Raw genomic sequence first — 12,755 nt, 5'->3', positions numbered from 1 at the left:
AAGAAAAGAACCAGATCATAAATTATCACTTAATAAATATTCTTTAAGAAAACTTAAGTATCTTTATTGTTATTCTTCTCTATTATTATAATAATCTTTTATTCAGTAATAAAAAGTCAATAAATTATGATATCTATAATCTACTATTCCAATCTCAAATAAAATCTTATATAAATTTTATTAATATCAAATCCAAGACTATAAAACACAATATAAGTTAAATTTATGTGGAACACAATATAGGTTAAATTTAGATTAGCAAAAGTGTTAAACACAATATAAATTAAATTTAGATTGATTTGTCAAGTCGGGTAAAACTGAATTTAATAACTATAACAATGTGTTGTATTTAAGACTATAGTTGAAAAATGTTTTTAAAAAAAATTAAAAGTTTTTATTTTTTATTTTAAATTAATGTTTTTTTTATATTTTCATATTATTTTAATTTGTTATGTCAAAAATAATTTTAAAAAATATTTTAATATATTTTAAAATAAAAAGCATTTTAAAAAACAACTATTAACACTCTTTCAAACCCCCAATGTATTTCTATAGTATAACTGTAGAACCTGAACAAACTGGTATGGTAACAAAGATCCTGAATTGGATACTTTCAGGGGGGAATAAACAGAAAACAAAAGTTGCAGGCAGAAAAGATTGGCATATAATATTCTGATCTTGTTTTGCTCTATCAAATTACGCACTTTTGCTTTTCTTCTGTTGCTATTTTCCTTCCAATATACCTTGCAATTAGTCAACAATTTTACTTTACAGCATAACATATAGTTGAAGAACAAGAACATTTTCTGTTCCCTACATCGAGCATTATTGACGTGTAAGAAAATGAATGAACACCTGGTTGACCAGCCATCGGAAAATGGCATAAACGAAATTAACATGGTCACCAGTGCATCCTTGAAATGGAAACTGGGTGGTGAGCCTTATTGTGAGCTACTAGAGCCATTTTCAACCGAGGGACTGTCATCTTGAACTACATTCTGAACTGGGTTCTCCTCAGCCCAAACAGCAGCATCTAAATATCCGAGCTCGAAAAGCCTGTCAAGAATATGATCTTCTGCTGGCTCTAATGCCCAGTTGAAAAGCTGGAATAGTTGACAACAAAGATGTTTATTGGCTTATTAAAAAAATGAAAGAGACATAAATCCTAGTGCTGCACTTACCTCTCTTGGGGTAGCCCTATTTTCAGGATTGCAATCTGGACTAATCCCGATCCCTTGCAGTCCCAAACCGCTGGCCGAGAAAGCACAAACACGAACCTGCATGGTAGCATGTGAACAATCATACCATCCAGAAAGATAGCCCATTCACATAGCAATTAGTCACAACTTTTACAAAATGAAACAAGGTACTTGTACAAACCACCCTTGGGTGTTGAAAAAACCATTGATCAGGTTATCATTGTTTTAAACAATGGCTATTACATAACTGTTGGCCGTTGTTCGTTGTTAAATGCCATTTTAGGCTGTCATCTGCCATTATTTTTCACATTACTGAACACTTTTCATATTAAAATTTTGTTAAGAGTTGCCAATATTTCATGACGATTGTGGCCATGACAGTTAATGCATTGATAGGCTGTAATCTGCAATCACGAACAAGACCAGGACGCAATTTAAAACCACAGAGGTTTTGCGGAGTTTCAGTTCCTCCAATATATCAGGCTGCAGGATGCACAGAACCATTAACCCCAGTAAAGACCCATGCAAGATGCCATGATGTAGAAACACAACAATATAGTGTTTCATAAATTGTTGAAAAGATCTGATTTCAATAAACAATGAGTCCTGGAACCCTAAAATTCCATGCCCTGCCTAAATTTATTGAATGGCAATTCAACGCCGCATTCAGTAAAGATGACAAAATTAGCAGAATTATATGAGGCGAAAAGCATGCTAAAGATAGGATGGGGCAAGCTCTAGAGCCTATTTGGAAATATATAGAATGGAAATTAGAAGCTACACCCAAATCAAAGATGTCAAGGATGCAGATTGTGTGAGGTGAAGAGCGGAAGGTGCAAGCTCTTGACATCAAGCTGTGTCCAGAGCAGACTACTGAATTTGGCATGCATAAACTATCCTAGCTCATTTTACTCTCGAAGAGTTAAGAAGAAAAATATTGCTTCTATCTCATCTTAACAAGTACTCTTCAGAAATATATTCTAAGAAAAGTACGCATCAGCAATAGCTGCACTTTCATTTACAAAAAAGTTGTGTACTGACAAAGGGATCATCATCAAAACTTCCTTAACTCAATTATGACACATGAAAAGTAAGCAAGGACTATTTGCAGCCAAGCAACAATTGATAAGGTTTCGACAGATTTTTCCACATACCGTCTGAGCAGCAGATGTTGGTGGCATAAACAATGTCAAACCACCATCAATACAAAGTCGATTCCGGAACATCGTGGCAGGCCTTGGTGCAAGATATCTGCACTGAATTTCACTTTAGTTCAACGCCATTAAATGAACTCACATGACAAATATTGTCATCAAATAGCATATTAATTATTCACCCTGGAATGAAGGAAGAAGTCACAACTGCATTTATGAGATCTTCCTTGGAGTCAAACTGATCCACTAGCAAACCCCTAGGCCTCCACAGGATCTGAGTAACAGCGACTGTAGCAGAAGAGCATAAACAATTGAGTGGTGTCAATATTATAACAACAACGAAAAGCAAGACACAAAAGAAAGAAAATTAGTGCATATGGGAATTTATGACCAATCATAACTGGCATATAACCCGTATGAGAAAGTAAAATCGACAGTATACGTCCACTTGGAGGTTCCTTGAATCCAATCCACATAGAAAAAGAGGAATCCATCTCAAACAAGATCAAATTCACCTCATTAATCAAAACTCAAAATACAAAATATGTGTGCGCTTATGCAGAAGATAAAATTGCAATTATATTTTAACCAAATAATAACTTATAGTAATAACAAAATCATACTTAAAAGATATTAAAATATAAAATTCCTAAATAACAACAAATTACAAAATCAACAAAATGTCTTGAAAACAAGGAAATACCAATTCCCTTATCCACACAAGCAGAAGGCCAACATTTTCCCAAAACTCATGAGCACACAAATGAAATATAGCTCCTACAAGCACAATTATTAACTATCCTAAAACTAACCAGAATGAAGCATGGCTCAGCCAAAATCAAATCTTAAATAGATTGGAGCACCATATAGACTCCCAACAGCCTGAGAAGTAACACTGACCTATCTGCATATTTCTTTTTTCTTTTTTTATGCTTGGTAAGAATCAAACATCAAAAGGCAATGCAACAGGCCTTTTACCAGTTAAGCTAAAGCCAACAGCTAAACCAAACAGTTTTTATTTGAGGTGTGCCGGTATATAAATATTTTTTTATACATGTCGTCAGATAAATACTCCTATTATTTGTTATTTCTGTTTCCAGGTGGCCAATAGGATTCTTTAGAGGATTTGTGACAGGTTACTAAAGTTGGTCAGAGATCAGTGGGACATCTTTGGAAGAATTGGCTTGGTTCAATAGGATTAGGATTCAGGAAGAAGGCTTACACATCCATATCCCACTAAAAAAGGCTCCAATCTCAACCACGTCATCCATGCTACATGTCACATTCTAATATTTGATTAAATCAAGACCACTTGTCATCGTCCTATTGGTCCATATCCAGATCATTCTTCACCACATTACTGGAAAACCTCAATTTTTCTGCTCAGACCACTAAAAAAGGCTCCAATCTCAACTGTGTCATCCACTGCACATTTAAACTAAGAACCACTCTACTATCACTCCTGCTCAGTTCTCCCCATGCATGTCTTGGCATAATCACCTGCCACAAAGTTTGAGTTCTGTTAGTATTTCCTGATTCTCCTTCCTCTGTTCTTTCATCTCTATCCCATTGTGTGCAACCCTAGCTCCCATATAACAATTCAGAAAAATAACACCCGCATTTACAAGCTGTAAATCTTGGGTTTGACTTTTTGGGTAATTCAATCTCACCATGGTTATGTGATACACCTACATTACATGAGAAGAGTACAAACAGATTAAATAAAAAACAAGTGCCTTAGGCCATGTGATTTCTCCCCATGTCATATTTTATGAATCTCCAAAACTTAAACTCATAGTACTCTCCTTTGCTTCATCTTCAATATATTGTACCGGCCACGACCCAAAAAAGGCATGTGACCAATGTGAGGATTGAGGTGAACATCAACCCAGGCAAGCCTTGGAATGGACACAACTTAGAACATACAACATCTATAGCAGCATAGATTTATCAATTCATAAGCCAAGGTCATAGTCCTAACTGGATTATCCAAATCGCAGCAGAGAATGGTGGCCTACAGCATTAAATTATCAGCACACAACCTATTTGGAATACCCAGCACACACACAAAAAAAAAAATCTCTGCATAATTTCATTCATGGTGTCTTTTTGCCTGAGTAATTGCACCAATTCTTTATACCATTCTAAAGCAACTAGACATATATTTGCATAAAATGAAATATTTTCTACTAGGAAGCACCTTCTAACTCAGAGCACTACTAAAAATCATAAGGGTGGAGGAAAGACAATTGTTCTCACCTCGAACCCTCCCGTTGCACCTAACATGAACATCATCTGGCAGAAACTTTTCAAGAATATCCCGCAGAACAGCCTATGGAAAAGAAAGTACAATCAATGGTTATTTCACATTGCAAGACAAATTGTAGCAGAAACATATAGGAAATCCTAGCTTGTTTATTAATTTGCACAAGGTTTACTGTTCACAGAGCTAGCATAAAGTTGCATAATGGCCAAAATCTCACACTAAACACCCAATATCATGTTTATTCTTTCTACATTACAAACATTCCCTTAAAGCTACTTACTTAAGAAACTTGCCCTTGATGGTATTTTACATTGCATGACAAATTGTTTCAAAGTAGTGAGAAAAGCATGCTGTTATTGCAAGTTTAGAATCAGCATCTGCAAAAGCATCCTGCTCAGTCTTAGCTATGCAAATGATCACTACTTTCAGCAAATGATGATCAGGGATCATATGAGACAGCACGGTGCACAGCAATAAAAGCAGTAAAAGAGCATAACTTTATTTGCAAGCATGATATTTCATGGCCCGCAGAGGTTCTTCAGACATTGTTAACTAGTTGCTTGAATTAATATCTCTTATTCATATGCCTTCCATTTTCTAGAAATTCCTTCCCATTTGTTTCATCTCATAAAAACAATTACTTCAAACTGTAAAGGCAACTTTATAGTGTACAATGCATGGTTACACAGCCCTCAAAATGGGATATGATGAAGGTCAAAACACTAGAAGGATTAACTCAGGTATTGACATGTGGACTCATAGCCGAATGGCATTAAAAGCATAAGTCACTGGCTGTGAAAATTCTTTAGAATGGAAGGCAGACACAGCAAATCTTAAAGATTAAATGCTACAATCCAATTCAGATATTAACTGTTGGTAAGTTAAGAAAAATTGCATGCAAGCTCTGATAACCGTACTAAAGTATTGGAGTAGAAACATACCCCAAGCCGAAAGGCAGTCCCTCTTAGCCGACAATCTTCAGCCAGCACTTTGGTAGCTGTTAGAGCCTCCTGCATACCAGCCCCAGAGGCAATCACAGCACACACTATAGCACCAGCAGAGGAACCAGCCAATGGTGTGGTTTCCTGTTTAGAACATAAGAAAATTAATCTTTAAATGGAAAGAGAAAAACGAAAGAAAGAAACAGAGGCTTAAGCTAAAGATTAGAATTATCGATCCTCAGTTTGACTAAACAACCTAAATACAGCAGAAAAGAAAAATCATATACGAGGACATGAAGAGAAGTGGATTCATTTTTGCTTTCCACTGCTTGTCTATTTCTTGCATGATGCACAAATTTCAAATACGAGAACATCTTGGACGACAGTGCAATCTAATTTAAAATTTTAATTATGTAAATACAATACATGGATTGATCAAATTAGCAGTTTCTAAACAATATCCATGACAAGAACCAAGAACCAGTCGAGGTCACAAACGTTTCTAATTCCAATGAAAAAAAAGAAGTGCAAAACAAAACCAACATGAAAAATTATGAAAATCAAGTAAGAAAATCCAAAACATGATTAAGTAACACCACACAGACACAAAACAAATTCTAACAAAAAGAGAACGAACGCACACGGTACTCTATCAAACCGACAAAGAAATCGAAAAACAAAGAGAGAGAGAAAAGGGACCTTGATATAACCCTTTTCAATAAGCAAGTGAGCAACTCCCAGATGATAAGGAAACAACAAACCAGCAGCAGAGAAACAAAAACCAGGACTCGTAACAACAGGCCGTTCTTTCTCCGCTTCAATATCTTTAACTCTTTGTTCCCATATAACCACAGGCTCAACCTCATCCTCCATCACAGCCCCAATCCTCTCCTCATAATCCACATTCCCATCATCAGATTTCTCAAGCAAAGACAGCCCAGAAACTTTATCGTTATTATAACTATTCTTATTCCTGCTCCTCAAAACCCTTGACGCAATTCCCAAGAAAAGCTCACCGGTGGCAACAGCAAACGATTTCTTCTCCTGCTGCGGGGGCGGTGGCGGTGGCGGGTACGTGATCTTGTCTTCGTTTAGCTTGTTGTCGGGAGAAAATCTCGTGGTGAAAGATAAAGAGTGAGAGGGGCGGGGAGAGGGCACGTAACGGTGGGTGAGATGAGGGTTTTGGGGAGGAAGGAAAGAATGAGAGTGGGGGAGAAGAGAAGAGAGGGAGGGAGGAGGTGGAGCCATTGAAGAATACTTTGGTGGTTGTCTTCCTGGTTTCGAAGAGAAAAACCATCCCATCTCTTACTACATTTTGTCTTCGTAGAACTTAACGTTGGCGGCCGCGCTGCTTAGATTTTGTTTTGTTTTTTTGTGAAGCGGTTGTTTTCGATCATGAGAGAGGGAGTAGTATTTTTTTTTTTTTTTACTGGTTTGTATTTAAAAATATATTAAAATAATATTTTATTTTATTTTTTAAAATTTATGTTTGATATTAATATATTAATATGATATAGAATTATTAAAAAAATAAAATAAATAAATTGTGTTGTCTGTCCGTGGTGGGGTTTTGCCGAAGGGAGAGAGAAAGGGTTTTGTTTTTGTTGTTGTTTTTTTTCATGTGTTTAGTGACAATGAAAGGCCATGAAAGGGAAATTAATACAGGGTAAGAGTTCGAGTCAATCCTAATCATTTGTGGTTTTTTTTTAATTATTAATATAAATTTTTGAGATAATTCAGTTTATAAACATCTTAACTAATTTTATAAATTTTAAAATTAATAATTATATAAACCTTCAATTAATTTTAAAAAAATTCAAACTTGTAATTATTAAAAATAAATTTAAAACCTAATTCTTAAATAACACTTCAAAGTTATGATTTTTACTTTACCTAATGGCTTCCTTGCCTAATTGTCTTGGCCAATAGTATTGTGTTTGTATTTATTGTTATAATTTAAAATATATATATATATATATATAAATGCTTTTCAAAATATAAATATAGATTTTAAAAATATAATTTTTTAATTAAGTTTTTGTGTGTATTTAGTAATGTAATGCATAATAAATTTTTAAAATATATTTTTTAATTTAAAATATATCAAAATAATTAGCTAATCAAAATCATCAAAAATTACCTAAAAACATTAAATTTAATGTTTTTACAATAAAAAGCATTTTGACAAACAAAACTAACTGTACTCATATAAAATTATAGTGAATATTAATCAATTAAATATTTTTAAATTTATAATTTAAAACAAAATATTAACCTCATCACATAAACAAACACTATCTGAATATTTTGAAAACTAATTAAACTTTTAATTTTTTATTGGAGCTCTCTCCAACTATTTTTTTTTTGTTGGAAATTGGATTATTTCCGTTAGATTACCATCATCATTATAACGGTGCCATTTACACGTGGTTGAGTTTTTAATTTCCCTCGTACCTAATTCGCATAACATGGCATGTCATGTTGCTTGAATGAGTTTGAAGAATACACTGGTAAACCCAAAATTTGTCTAACTTGTTTTTCAAAAAAATTAAATTTTTTAATTAAAAATTAATTTTTAAATATATTTTAAATCATTTTAATAGGTTGATTTTAAAAATAATTTTTAAAAAATAAAAAAAATATTTTAATATATTTTAAAATAAAAAACAAATTAAAAAAATCTATGACTATATTTTTTTAAAATAGGATATTTATTTTATTTTTTAATTTTTAATGAATAACTATGAATTTTTATATTTCAAAGTTGATACCATAATAATCAATATGTTTAAGAGTTTGATAAATATTATTTTTTTTAAAAAAATATTTATAAATATATTAAAATAATATTTTTTTAAAAATTATTTTTAATAGATAAAAAATATATAAAAAATAATTTTAAATAAAAAAATTAACTTGTAAAAGATACTACTTAGAACTCAATTCCAAACAACATCAACTACAACTTAACCTAAAAATACTTTTAGCATTTAAGATGTTAGCCCAACGATGGGAGAGATTTGTTCCTTTTCTCTGCATCCGGGTTCAAGTTTCATTGTGCATGCTTGTCATTTGCACAGTACTTTACATTCTCATTGGACTTGCAGATTATTCAGTAGACCGTGGGATTAGTCGTAGTATACACAAACTAGTCCGGACATCCACGTAAATTAAAAAAAAAAAAAAACAAGAATGTATTTATTTAGGATTGAAAAGCATGAAAATTCATGCTTTACGACTGGACAACTCTTTCGTTAGATTAATCTCAAACCTAATCTAGGTTAAATTTTGAATCATTGAATGTTTTTAAGTATAACTCATCAAACCAAATCCGGTTTAACAACCATGATCTAGCTCACCTGGACACTCGAGCTCTCTTCTTTATAGGGCAAACACTATACAATCTTACAACTTTGCTTTAACAATCAAGGTTCAGTACAATTACATTAGAGAGGGACTCTGTAAGATGGATCCGCCATTTTCAGAATGAACAAATTTCCTCTATCACCCCTTGATATTCTGCAGACAAAGGGACCATCGTCTAGAGCTCAACAAGAAGCACAAGGTTGTTGAAAAGACTTGCATAAGCTAAGGCAGATGTTCAATGCTGAACCCTTATTCAATATATACTTGGTACAAGAAAAAGAAAAGGGAACTGAAAAAAACATGTTCTTGAGGACTGTCATGCACAAAACAGATTCCAGCAATGCTTGTTAAGTTCAAGAATGATCTGAAATCTGATCACTATATGATCATGCTTGAAGAAGAAAAGCTTTTGCATCACTTACCGCAACTCCTCATCCAAGTAGGTGATTTCCAATTGACCACGGCCACTTCCAGGTGATTTGATAGGTATCTACAGAGTCTTAACATTATCAGTCAAGATCATGGAAAACACTCATAAGGATTGAAAAACTTAAACTGTGTTCATACATGGCTAACGATATGCTCTGTCAGAATCGAAAAAGAAGTGCTGAGAGAACATTTTGAGTATGCCCTTGCATGACATGACATGAAGATTGATAAGGGCATACTCATTGCAAGATAATACCAGGAGCTAAAATACGTACCAGACCTGCAATTCTGAAGAAGTCAAATTTAACAGCTACCCTTCTTGTATTTAGAGGCACCAAATTAGCGGTGGCCTGCAGATACATTGATCAATTTAGTTGATGGGTTAAGAAAAGAAAGAAAAACTCGCAAAATAATCAATTCAGAAATGGCTCTCTTAAGCCTCGTCTAACTGTTCAATCTTATAGATTGAAATAGATTTTTTATATGGTATCAAAATTTCAATGACTAAATAATCACGAGTTTTACAAGGCAGTGATGAGCTATGCAATAATGCAAGTTTCAACCTTAAAAAACTTTCATATGAAAGGAATGTTAAAGAGTTATATAAAATAATTTTTAAAATCTTATCTAATAACTTAAACTTTTAAGTTTATAAGTAATAACAAGTAAGAACGGCAAAAATCGAAAAGAGTATATGGTAGGCATAGAATGAGGAGTACCTGGTTAAAGAAGGGCCAAGTTTCCAAATTTTGAGCCCTTAAAGTATCCACATTAATTGCCTGGTAGATTTTTCCATTTGGTCTCAATAACTTTGGTCTCTGCTGTGCAAGCATCATACACAAGAGATTAAAACTTGTGCAAAACAAGAAGAAAACAATGAAGGAAAAGATTACAGGAAGAAATAGCCAGATCTGCAGATAGATGGAATGACTCCATACACCAAGAAGAGAGAAGCATTATAGTTTATGCTAATAAGGAAAAGATAGAAAGAAAGAAAGAAGAGCAGTGATCTATCCACAAGACAACTATGGAAAAGAAATATAATGGAAGCTCAATCCTTAATAAAACATAATCCAGCCATGTTAAATCAGAGAGGAGAGAGCTTTTCCAACGCTCATCGCTGCCTGTATCCCAGCTATATGTAGATATATGATAATGCAGCTTGATAACTGAAGAGAAGGTCTGGTTACAAGCAAAAAATTGCTTAATGAGTTAGAAACTTGCTGCGTACAGTGTGAAATGAGAAGGAACTACCTACCGCCATGGGCAGAGTAATATTCATACTCCAACCACTGTGTAGTTTTTTCAGGCGTTTTTCTCTGACATGACAATCAAGACGGGACATTGACAAGCCTTGTTAATGGATTCTGCTAAAGAATATTTTCTCCTATGCCGTTTGAAAAGTCCATGTAGCTGAATGGGGCTTTTTGCTTCTAAATTCTGCCTGGAGAATAAATGCATCAGGTTGTAAAATGCCTCTCAATTTCAGCTCTCCCATTATCAGATTGTATACTATTGCTGTAAGCATAGGAACCGATATTTCTTACGCTGAAATCAAGAACAGTCAACAAAGTGCCAGTCCAGTTTTTTGTGTTCTTTGCCTTTCCAAATCCAACCACTGACCACAGACAAACTTGCCATTGACTATAAGATAAGAGACTATGTAACACAGTCAGCTTGCCCTCATTTCAATATGCACTTCAGCTGATGGAATTTTTTAGTTGCTCTTGAATCTCCTTAGGATAACATCTCCAGTCTCAAATAACAATTACAGCAGCTTTTTATTCTGCTGTTTTGTGTATCTAACGGAGCACCATGATTTTGTCGTCTGCAAACCATAATACAGAAGAATTGCATCTCTCTTATGGTGAATAAATTGCTTGATACTGTTTCTTACACTAGAAAATCTCTCCACGCCATCACCATGCATGTTGATCTCCAGGATTAAGCATAAAGAGAGAAACAAGACTTCAATCCGTTTGCTGTTAATTTCTAAGCTAAAGTTGCATGTATAAACCAGCAAGTTCACTGGAAAATAAGCTATATAATACCAAGTTCGAAAAACTGGGCGCCAAACCTGACAACTACACTCCTAGAGACCCCATGAAATTAATCTTGTAACCTTAGCATTTGACCATCAAAGTTATTAACAACACTTCCCACTAACAAGGCAACAACACAAGTTTGACACAGAGATGCATATATCATGTAACCATACAGTGCTCAGGAGCACCTATGACCTCAGTAACAGGGAATTACATTAGAGTGCAGAGCAATTAATACATAGTTTAGAAATTATACGAACTTGCACAACTGTGTAGTCAAACAACTAAGAGACTAAGTTGACAAAACACAAATCGAACCTTTGTTTTAAGAATTGATTGAGATGTTGTATATAAAAGTTCCCATTTCCCATTCAGAAGATTTGACTTGAATGGCTCCTTTATATCATTCACAGCCTCAAGTTCCTGAGCAATCTGATCAAAGAAGAGAAAAAATATTAATACAGAAACACACAATAAAATGCCAATGAGCTATGAAGAGAACTCCTCAAACTACTGTTTCGGACACATGATCCAACCAACTGATGACAATCCTAAACCTCAAATCAAATGCTGGGCTAAACCATGCAAACCCCACCTGAATTATAGAGGCTTTCCTTAATTATTATTATGATTATCATTTAAACCCATATATTATAGGTGTTATGATTACATCTACTTTAGCCATAACATATCCTATGCAATTTCCTCGAAAAAATCATCAAAAACACCGAAGAGTTCATTTCTTGATGCTTTTTTATATCAATTCAGGTATTTATTTATGCTTGATTCTTCTTAAAATGTTGCTCCATGTTTAGCATGAATACTACTCCAATATTAACAGTCATGGAAGTGGAAGTAGCAAGTTAAATTACCTCATCAACGCGTTGTTGGTCCTGAGGGGTAGCCACAGCACCCCGATCAAGAGGCGCTATTGCCTCAAGAAGTTGCTGTTTAAGGCTCTTTACATCTTTACCTTTGGCTGAAAAAAATTGAAAGAAGGAAACGTTGGTCCTCCAATATCCCCAATAATCATCAGGGTTGTTGTTGGAGCTTGATAATAAGTCTATGCCTACGCGAGAATTATTGTTTTTGGGTTTTGAAGATGAGGGAAATGTGAGCATTATAGAATGATGAGAAGTGCCATGTTTGGCTGGGGGAAGAGGAAGAGCAGCATATAGCTTAGTAGGCCTAGCTGAACAAGAAAACGTGGCCATTAGCGGTGGAGCGAGTGGAGATGAACGCTACTCTGCTGCACCGAAGGCTGTCTCTCTTCTCTGTTTTCAAGGTCGCTTGTTCTGGTCACAGACGAAGGAGAAAAGATAAACAGCATAAACGAAACGTGTCATTTGACAATC

The 12,755-nt window shown here is 34.4% G+C and overlaps 2 protein-coding genes across 13 annotated transcripts in view; both read right to left on the bottom strand.

The window, feature by feature from the left end:
* Nucleotides 1–644: 644 nt before the first annotated feature.
* Nucleotides 645–6,938, bottom strand: LOC105113476 (patatin-like phospholipase domain-containing protein 2). The gene is made up of 7 exons (XM_011009667.1): nt 6,260–6,938; nt 5,561–5,704; nt 4,613–4,685; nt 2,536–2,641; nt 2,354–2,450; nt 1,182–1,277; nt 645–1,103 (listed from the first exon to the last, which is right to left on the bottom strand). The coding sequence occupies exons 1-7, from the start codon at nt 6,860–6,862 to the stop codon at nt 942–944; spliced, it is 1,281 nt and encodes a 426-aa protein (XP_011007969.1). The 5' UTR covers nt 6,863–6,938; the 3' UTR covers nt 645–941.
* A 1,990-nt stretch (nt 6,939–8,928) lies between these two features.
* The window catches only part of LOC105113474 (probable plastid-lipid-associated protein 4, chloroplastic), a 5,981-nt gene continuing 2,154 nt past the window's right edge, over nt 8,929–12,755 (bottom strand). Inside the window, exons 1-6 of one of the 12 annotated variants that reach the window (XM_011009656.1) lie at nt 12,273–12,679; nt 11,719–11,832; nt 10,075–10,173; nt 9,631–9,705; nt 9,349–9,416; nt 8,929–9,269 (exon numbers count right to left, since the gene is read on the bottom strand). In XM_011009656.1, the coding sequence (XP_011007958.1) occupies nt 9,176–9,269; nt 9,349–9,416; nt 9,631–9,705; nt 10,075–10,173; nt 11,719–11,832; nt 12,273–12,614 (792 nt within the window). In that variant the 5' untranslated portion in view covers nt 12,615–12,679 and the 3' untranslated portion in view covers nt 8,929–9,175. Of the gene's footprint in view, nt 9,706–10,074; nt 10,174–11,718; nt 11,833–12,272; nt 12,680–12,755 lie in introns of those variants that run through there. The other 11 variants (XM_011009660.1, XM_011009658.1, XM_011009664.1 and 8 more) reach the window with 11 other exon arrangements.

This window comes from Populus euphratica, unplaced genomic scaffold (genome assembly GCF_000495115.2).
Source record: "Populus euphratica unplaced genomic scaffold, PopEup_1.0 scaffold425.1, whole genome shotgun sequence".
Lineage (NCBI taxonomy): Eukaryota > Viridiplantae > Streptophyta > Magnoliopsida > Malpighiales > Salicaceae > Populus > Populus euphratica.
This window is presented reverse-complemented; position numbering and strand designations above follow the sequence as displayed.

Excerpts from the sequence above, each read along its gene's own strand:
- LOC105113476 (XM_011009667.1), bottom strand. The coding sequence starts at position 6,862 with ATGGGATGGTTTTTCTCTTCGAAACCAGGAAGACAACCACCAAAGTAT. Across the intron at positions 2,642-4,612 it reads GTGCAACGGGAGGGTTCGAG|TCGCTGTTACTCAGATCCTG; the intron begins GTGAGAACAATT and ends CTTCTGCTACAG. Across the intron at positions 2,451-2,535 it reads ACTTCTTCCTTCATTCCAGG|ATATCTTGCACCAAGGCCTG; the intron begins GTGAATAATTAA and ends AATTCAGTGCAG.